Source organism: Copadichromis virginalis, linkage group LG16 (assembly GCF_057382275.1).
Source record: "Copadichromis virginalis isolate Kocher_CV1m ecotype Utaka linkage group LG16, C_Virginalis_male_GT1.1, whole genome shotgun sequence".
NCBI classification, from domain to species: Eukaryota; Metazoa; Chordata; class Actinopteri; order Cichliformes; family Cichlidae; genus Copadichromis; species Copadichromis virginalis.
In genome coordinates, this window is record NC_140633.1 from 22,720,168 (window position 1) to 22,729,298 (window position 9,131).

Genomic DNA, 9,131 nt, shown 5'->3' on the forward strand with positions numbered 1-9,131 from the left:
CTTGTTACTCTCAGTCTGCTGCCTCAGCATACCACAGCGCAGCAGATGGCACTGGTCACCGCAGACTCATAAAGCAGCCACAGCATCATCCCACAAATATCCCACAAATATCAAAGGACCTCAGAAAATCCAATAATATACCATGGCATGAAGCGTTATTGCTGAAGAAAACTTTCAAAATGATTAGAGCTACTTTTAACAAACCAGTTGCAACAAAGTGAGCGCTTTATGTCAAGTAACAATTTTCAAGAAAATGTAACCAAAGTCATAAAATCTGGGCATAATTTTAAAGAGCTTATTATATCCGATAACTGGAAACAATATACTGCATGAAGATCAAATTCTTTAAATGTAGAAAGTCACTCTTGCCTCCAAGTTTTTAAACCAATGATGCATAATATTTTTCTGAGGGGGGCACAACTTTATAATAAACACCGAATATTAATTTCCCTTTATTAAAGTTAAAACGCCAGAAACCCCCTCCCCCAGCGCCGCCCATGTTTCCTGCTGGAGAGGATGGGTGTGGAGGTACAGTGTCATATTACACACAAACTACAGACCTGTTCAACAGGCGTCTTTCTCTCGTTTTCTGCACCTCCATTGGCTGAGACTAAAACTGCTGCTTGAAACTAGCCTGCTTCCTGAATGGCAAACACTTTGTGTGACAGGAAATAACACTGACAGAACCAAGGTCAGTCACATATCTACTGAAAAAGATCAAAACAAAAACAAATGAGGACAAAATATATTTAACTCCTAGTTGGACACAGTTCAGTTTAGGTTCCAAAGGCTGTGGCGAAAGACAACCGGGCCACAGAGGAGCTTTTGAACCCACACTGTGAGTTATGTCTGCTGGACAGAAAAACACTCCGCGAGACCCTACGTGTCAAAGTGGAACTGTTTGTTTCTCAAACCCTTTGATGAGTGGTGAGTAACAGTGCAAGCTCACACTGCAGCTGGGCTCTATTTACTGCTTTATGCAGAGACTTTCATCCGGTCTTCTAATGTATTCATGTACCTATGCAGGTAGGTTTCTAAGTTAAATAACTATTTTATTTGTCTGCACAAAGATGTTGAATCAGACTGGTCTCCAATTCACGAAGCAGCCTTTAACGGACGTCTCCTCACCCTGCAAAAGCTCATTGATCAGGTAGAGTTTAACTGAATATTGTAAGTTGTGCTAAAAGGGGAAAAAAAAGTTGCCTTCCCATAATATTAGATGTTAAATAACCATGTGTTTCTCACTATGATGTGAAACCTTTAATAAGGCGACTGTGTCCTCATATGGCAGCTTGCTTTCCAAAAGTTGCCATGTGCATCTACCTCAATGACTCTACATGTGCTGTGTTTTGTTCACAGGGTGCATGTGTAAATCTGAACACTCTGGATATGGCCTCACCCCTTCATGGGGCGTGTACACAAGGTCACACGGCTTGTGCCAAGCTTCTGATGGAAAACGGTGCAAATGTCAGTAAAGCATCATCATGTGGTGTTGGTTTATTTGTGGTTTTTGGCTGAATTCATGAGAATCTCAAATTTAAGACGGTATGCTGTCAGTTTTTGCTTGAAAGAGACTCACAGTTCGTTCCCAAAACAACCATGTCAATTATTGCCAATATTAACTTATTGATGGGAGACTGCAGTAAGATTTTAACTGAATACACAGCCACGGTCGTGCATGGACAATAACTCATTAACAAACAAACATCAGCTGATATAAAGCCAAATTTGTCCAACCACCGTTATCAGAATGAGAATCAGAGTCAGAAATTTTTAATGATCCCTGAAGAAATTATGTAGTCACAGTCCTTCTAAGACAGTAAGAATACGTAACTAAACAAACCAAAACATGTGTAAATATTTTTAGTGATTTTTTTATTCATTGTTAACCTTATTGCTATATCGCCATGCATCAGGTAAACAGCTCAACTGTGGATGGAAAAACTGCCCTGACAGAAGCATGTGCTCAGGGGCACGTGACCTGTGTATCGCTGCTTCTTCAACATGGAGCTGCTTCCCTGGGGACCAGCCAGTCCAGTTCTCCAATTCATATAGCTGCAACAAAAGGTTCGAGGTCAGACTCAGATATGTGAAAAATCTATCCTGGCAGAAGTCCCAAAATCTCTTGAATGGCAGGCAAAAGCAGATTTTTACAGCAGAACCTTTCAAGAACATTTCTTATCATTGTGGTGATTTCTGTTTCCTCTCCCTAGGTCATCCTGAGTGCATTGAACCTCTTGTTCAGTACGGAGCAGATGTGGATCAGCATGTTGACGAGTTAGGAACCCCTCTCCAGATTGCCTGCTCCAATCAGCATCTGAGCACCGTGAGGAAACTATTGCAGCTGGGTAAGAAAGCTTCTCATTTGAACTTTTATTGCTAAAAGAATATCCATTCTTCCAATATCTTATCAGTTGGTGGAAGACTTTGAGACCTTTTCAATGGCAAAAAGAGAGTGGCAAGGCAAGGCAAGGCAAGGCAAGTTTATTTGTATAGCACAATTCAACAACAAGGTGATTCAAAGTGCTTTACAGAGACATTAGAAACAAGAACAAATAAAAAGCATGATTTAAAATTGATTAAAACAAGCAAATAAACTAACTAACTAATTAACAAACAAACAAACAAACAACAGTATATAAAATCAAAACAGATAAAATCAGAACAGTAGATAAAATCAGTAGTTAAATGTAAGTTTTGAAATTTAAGCTTAAAGTGTGGATTTGGTGCTTTATTCAAATGCAGCTGAGAACAGGTGAGTCTTCAACCTGGATTTAAATAAACTGAGTGTTTCAGCTGATCTGAGGCTTTCTGGGAGTTTGTTCCAGATATAAGGAGCATAAAAGCTGAATGCAGCTTCTCCGTGTCTGGTTCTGACTCTGGGAACTGATAAAAGACCGGATCCAGATGACCTGAGGGATCTGGATGGTTCATACTGGGTCAGGAGGTCATTGATGTATTTTGGTCCTAAACCATTCAGAGCTTTATAGGCCAGCATCAGAACTTTAAAGTCTATCCTCTGACGGACAGGCAGCCAGTGTAAGGACCTCAGAGCTGGACTGATGTGGTCCACTTTTTTGGTCTTAGTGAGGACTCGAGCAGCAGAGTTCTGAATGAGCTGTAGTTGTCTGACTGATTTTTTAGGTAGACCTGTAAAGATGCTGTTACAGTAATCAAGCCTACTAAAGATGAATGCATGGACTAGTTTTTCCAGGTCCTGTTGAGACATCAGATCTTTTATCCTTGATATATTCTTGAGGTGATAGTAAGCTGACTTTGTTATTGTCTTAATGTGTTTTTCTAAGTTTAGGTCTGCATCCATCACTACACCCAAATTTCTCGCCTGGTTTGTGGTTTTTAGATGTATAGATTGAAGTTCTCTGGTGACCTGTAATCGTTTTTCTTTGGCGCCAAAGACTATTACCTCAGTTTTGTTTTTGTTTAGCTGGAGAAAATTGTGGCACAACCAGTCATTGATTTCCTCAATGCATTTACCAAGAGCCTGTACAGGGCCTCGGTCTCCTGGTGACATTGTGATATATATTTGTGTGTCATCTGCATAGCTGTGATAGTTTATTTTGTTGTTGTTTATAATCTGTGCCAGTGGGAGCATGTAGATGTTAAACAGAAGGGGTCCCAAGATGGAACCTTGGGGAACTCCACATGTGATACTTGTCTGCTCAGATGTGAAGTTACCTATTGATACAAAGTATTTCCTGTTTTCTACGTATGTTTTGAACCAGTTTAGTACAGTTCCTGAAAGACCTGTCCAGTTCTCCAGTCGTTTGAGTAATATGTTGTGGTCAACTGTATCAAATGCTGCACTGAGATCCAGTAAAACTAGGACTGACATTTTTCCACTGTCTGTATTCAGACATATGTCATTAAACACTTTGGTCAGAGCGGTTTCAGTGCTGTGGTTCTGTCTAAAACCTGACTGGAAGGCATCGTAGCAATTATTCTGTTTTAAGAAGTAACTGAGCTGTTGAGAAACTGCTTTTTCAATGATCTTACTTAAAAACGGGAGATTTGAGATTGGCCTGTAGTTGTTCATTTGTGTCTTGTCAAGATTGTCCTTTTTCAGTATAGGTTTGATTACAGCAGTTTTTAGTGATTCTGGAAACACACCTGATAATAAAGAAAAGTTGACGATCTGTAACAGGTCTGACTCTAAAGTCTTTGAGACCTTTTTGAAAAAACTTGTTGGCAGGACATCTAAACAGCAGGAGGAGGAGTTCAGTTGACCTAAGATGTCCTCCAGGTCTTTGCTGTTAATAGGTTGAAACTGTTTCATGGTGTTTAAACAGTTTTTTGGTGGACACAGTACATATCCTGGATCTGCTGTTGATGTACCAATTGCTTGTCTAATTTTTTGGATTTTTTCAGTGAAGAATTTGGCAAAGTCATTGCAGGCCATGGTCGAATGAAGTTCAGCTGCCACTGACAGAGGAGGGTTTGTTAGCCTGTCAACTGTAGAAAATAAGACCCGAGCATTATGGCTGTTTTTAGTGATGATGTCAGAGAAGTAGGACCTCCTTGCATTCCTCAGTTGTAAATTATAATTGTGAAGTTTCTCTTTATAAATGTCATAATGAACCTGGAGGTTTGTTTTTCTCCATCTGCGCTCAGCTTTCCTACACTCTCTTTTTTCATTTTTCACCAGTGTGGAGTTTCTCCATGGAGACTTTTTCCTTCCAGAGATAACCTTCACCTTAATGGGAGCAATAGTGTCCATTACATTTAACATGTTAGCATTGAAGCTATTGACGAGCTCATTGACTGACCCTCTGGGCAGGTCAGGTGTTAATGGGAAGACCTGGTTAAAAATTGCACTACTGTGTTCAGTTATACACCGTTTTGTGATCACTGTTGTTGATATATTTGTGTGGGCTGAGATTTTACTTTCAAAGAAAACACAGTAATGATCAGACAGGCCCACATCAGACACAGTAACCTTTGAAATGCTCAGGCCTTTGGAGATCAGTAGGTCAAGAGTGTGTCCTCTATTATGTGTGGCCTCTGTTACATGCTGAGTCAGCCCAAAGTTGCCCAGAGTGTTACTCAGGTCTTTAGTCCCTTTGTCCTGAGGGTTGTCCACATGAATGTTAAAATCCCCAGCAATAATTACACAGTCAAAATCAACAGTGGTGCTCCATTGTGCGATATTCAGAGTGCAAGTCTAGTGTTCAATATTTTATTGAGAGAAGCGTACAAAAACTTGCGTATAAAACCCTTTGTGGCTGCAGACAGAGCTGTGGAAAATTAGATAAACCCCTACACACAACATCACATGAGCCAGCATTAGTAGGGGTTGAAGATTGGGTTTATAGAGCAGAGAATTAATTATCTTATTAGACCTGTTTGGTGGAGGCTAGCTGCAGGGGCTACTTTAGAAACTCTTGTAATATCATAAACATTACACACAATAGCAGTACAGGTAATGTAGAGGCTGGATTTTAATAACAAGAAAGGTATATAACATGGAAATATGTGCCATGCTATGGTGCTGCGCAAAGGTTTCAGGCACTAAAGTGAAGATGTCTTGCAAAAATATCATCAGTACTTCAAACCTCAGTGTGCGGTAAACAAACCCAAATCATATCAATATTTCTTGTACCAACATGGCTTTTAAGACAGTAGATCTACTCTGTATATTTGCATGTACTTTCACAAGCTACCTTGCATGTTGCGCTAAGAAACCACAGTCCTCTTGTGGCTTCAGGTTTTGTGTTTTTTCATGTAATCCCAGGCTTGGAGACTCTTAGCATCTTTTGCAGGACTCCTTGTCCTTATTCTTGTAAATTAAAATACAGCAGTTTTTTCCTGACTTGGGTTGTTCAACTGTTCTAACAAAGAAAACCTTTACCTGAACCACAACAAAAGCTTTATTTCATGTAATGTGGGGACATCATATTTGGCCTTTTCTTTTCTTCAGGTGCAAATGTGAACAGCAGCGTGTCTGGGGACTCGCCTCTGCACATGGCCGCCCGTCAGTCCAGCCCTGAGTTGACATCCGTCCTGCTTGAACATGGGGCGGATCTCTTCCTTAGGAACTCAGAGGGCAGGCAGCCACTGGACCTCGCTCCGCCCAACAGCCTTACAGAGAGACTTCTGAAACAAGCAGGAGGTAGTCGAGACTTTGCACTCAAGACTTTGCACTGGGCTGGTGGCGCAGCAAGAAGCTAACCATCTATAACGGCTCATGCTTCTCCCCTGAGTGTCCCCAGGAGTGTCTCCTCTAATGCAGCTGTGCCGACTACACATCAGGAAAGCTGTGGGCAACAAGAGGCTGGGTGCGATTTGTGACCTTCAGTTACCCACAGAACTGATAGAGTATCTGCTCTACCAATCAGACCCAAGGGGAGATCTTAATGCGCTGAAATCCCTCAACCCTGCAACCTCAGATTTTGAGTCTTAAAAGTTTTTGGTCAATAGGGGGCAGACTTGTATAATCTTACATGGTGGCAACAACGTCCGTGCTCCTGGTTGATGATGAACCACAATGTCGGAATTACTTTCAGTGAAAGATATCCTATATCTTTGTTGCTTCCCTCAGGAAGGGAGGCTGGATGGGAAAGACATCAATTAGTCTTGATGTTTAATACAGGTGGATGATGCGCACAAGCTACCAGACGTTAGGCTACTAAAAAAACTCTTTTTTTTTACTCCTTTAAGTTTTTGTTCATAGATATTTTATGTTTCGCTTAGAAATGTGTTGCTCTTAATAGTAAGGCAAATAAAAACGCACTACTGAATGCAATGATTCCTGTTCATACCTTTTTTATTACTCAAGTTTAAGACAAATATTCTAGTGTTAAGATATCTTACTAATGACTTACTGAAAAAGCTGTTGCACTCTTAAAGAGTACATTTGAACAGAAAAACAACATAATTAGAAGCACAATGGATAAAACTAAAATACCCGAGCCCAGAAAAAAGTGAACTTCCTCTGTTTATCATGTGAATTAATCTTATGTCATCATTTCAGTAAAGCCTATTTTTACATAAACACAATCAATACTCTTCTGTGTACCTGACTAAAAAACTGGGCCCTTTATAGATGCTATAGTAAAGATGCAAGATTCTGTTTTTCTTGTGTTGCTCTATGAGGGAACAAGAGCATCAAGATAGAACAACACTGTACACAATGCAATGACTTTTTCTTAAAGGTCACCACTTATGGCTATTCCCTTAAGATGCAATGAGTAGAGGCAGTGGAGGTAGACGAGTTTAAATACCTGGGGTCAACCTTTCAAAATAACCGACAGTGCACGAGTGTGGTGAAAAAGAGACTGCAGGGAGGGTGGAGTGGGTGGAGACGAGTGTCAAGGGTGATTTGTGACAGAAAGGAAGCAGCAAGAGTGAAAGTGAACATTTACAAGATGGTAGTGAGACCTGCTATGATGTATGGTTTGGAGATAGTGGTGCTGACAAAAAGACAGGAGGTAGCAGAGCTGAAGATTTTGATTGGGAGTAACCCAGAGGGACAGGGTTATATCAAAGGAACAGCTCAGTTTGGAATTAGACAGGAGGGGAAATAGATATACTGAAAAAAGGGTGCTGAAGATGGAGCTGGAAGGCAGGAGGGGAAAAAACAGCATAAAGAAGATTCATAGATGTGGTGAGAGAAGACATGCAGAGTTGGTGTGACGGGGGAAGATAGGGTGAGATGGAGGCAAATGACCTGCTGTGGAGACCCCTAAAGGGAGGAACTGAAAGAAGGGAAAAAAGAAGATGAACTTATCTCCATTCCCCAAATCCAGTATTGACAATAAGCTGCTGGTTTCACAGTAAACATTTGTTCCAATGCAGAAACGCCCATAGTTTTATTCAAGAATGTCCTATAACCAGGAACTTTGAGCAAGGCATTACTTTGTAATGCTTAGTCCTAGCAGCCTGTAAGCTTGTCAACAACCTACCAAGTAAGCACTCACTGACCCTTGACCCATATTTAATCAATACAGAACAACAGAACAGGAGCCAGAGCAGAAAAGAGGCTTATACTAGAAGTAAAAAGCAAGAAATGACTAAAGCAGACAATATGACTGGGATATGGATGCATTTTATGCATCTGTCATTTTTATTGGAAATGAGTAATGCCACTGTATCAAAATCATTGATTCCAACAGGTCATTTACAGATGATGAAGGAGCAGAATGTGCTGCTCCTTCACCTCTGGACATCAACATGATTTTATTCAATTCACCCACAGCCTTCTTGTTGAATGCGGCACTCGTTAACTCCCCATTGATCCCTCTGTTCCAATACGACGCCCGAACTAAATCGTCACCCCCTCAAACACTGCATTAGCGCCCGGGGCCAGGAACACACGCACGCACACCGAGTTTCGATTTACCTGATCTTTAATGTGAAATCAATGCTACGGAGGAGTTTCTGTCTTCTGCAGCTGCTGGAAAAAAAAGACGTACAATATCCACAGCTTGCAATTAGTGATATCTCGAAAATCAGATGAGGCAAGTCTGTCTGGGAATCACCGTCATATGACCACTTGAATAATTTCCCACTCCAGTCATCCTGGCTGTTTTTGGACTCTCTGCTATTCTTCTGAAATATTTCAGAGTTCAGTCACGTGCTGCATGGCACTCAGATGCACTCCAAAAATCAACCAAGCTATGTGTGATACCAAAGCTTTTACTTTTTTCCCCTCTAGAGGCACACACTCCATTAACCTTTATCCATTTTTTTTAAAGTGCATTGGCACTTTTTACCCAAATAGTGCAGAATGCACTTCCTAGCAAGGATGCAAGTTTTACATCCAATGCACATTCACTTAAAGCTATCCTATACCTTCTAGAAAGCGCATACACGAAGCTTTCACTTAAAGAAAGACAGCATATTTAGAGTTACCTCTAAAATATTAAAAGCTAGAGATGACAAAACACGATGCCATGTGCAGGGAAACAAAATAAATAAATAAATATTTTGTGGCATGTGAAAGCTGCCCAGTGTTCATAATGAAAGCAGGATTAGTTTACTCATTAATGCATGAAGAATTCTAATCACCCCTAAAATGTAAGCAGCTACCACTGACTGTGAACAAACTGCAAGTTGTTAAAGCCAGGCAGCCCTTATGTGCACACATCTAATAAGCAAACCGCGATCACTCCTCG

At 40.7% G+C, this 9,131-nt stretch overlaps 1 protein-coding gene across 1 annotated transcript; it reads left to right on the forward strand.

Annotated features, from left to right (window-relative positions):
• The first annotated feature begins 440 nt into the window (after positions 1 to 440).
• LOC146690768 (ankyrin repeat and SOCS box protein 9-like) lies at positions 441 to 6,827 on the forward strand. The gene is made up of 7 exons (XM_085433860.1): positions 441 to 927; positions 1,071 to 1,150; positions 1,360 to 1,467; positions 1,917 to 2,067; positions 2,214 to 2,348; positions 5,936 to 6,127; positions 6,228 to 6,827. Exons 1-7 carry the CDS (start codon positions 846 to 848, stop codon positions 6,416 to 6,418), a joined length of 939 nt encoding a protein of 312 aa, XP_085289986.1. The 5' UTR covers positions 441 to 845; the 3' UTR covers positions 6,419 to 6,827.
• Positions 6,828 to 9,131: the final 2,304 nt, after the last annotated feature.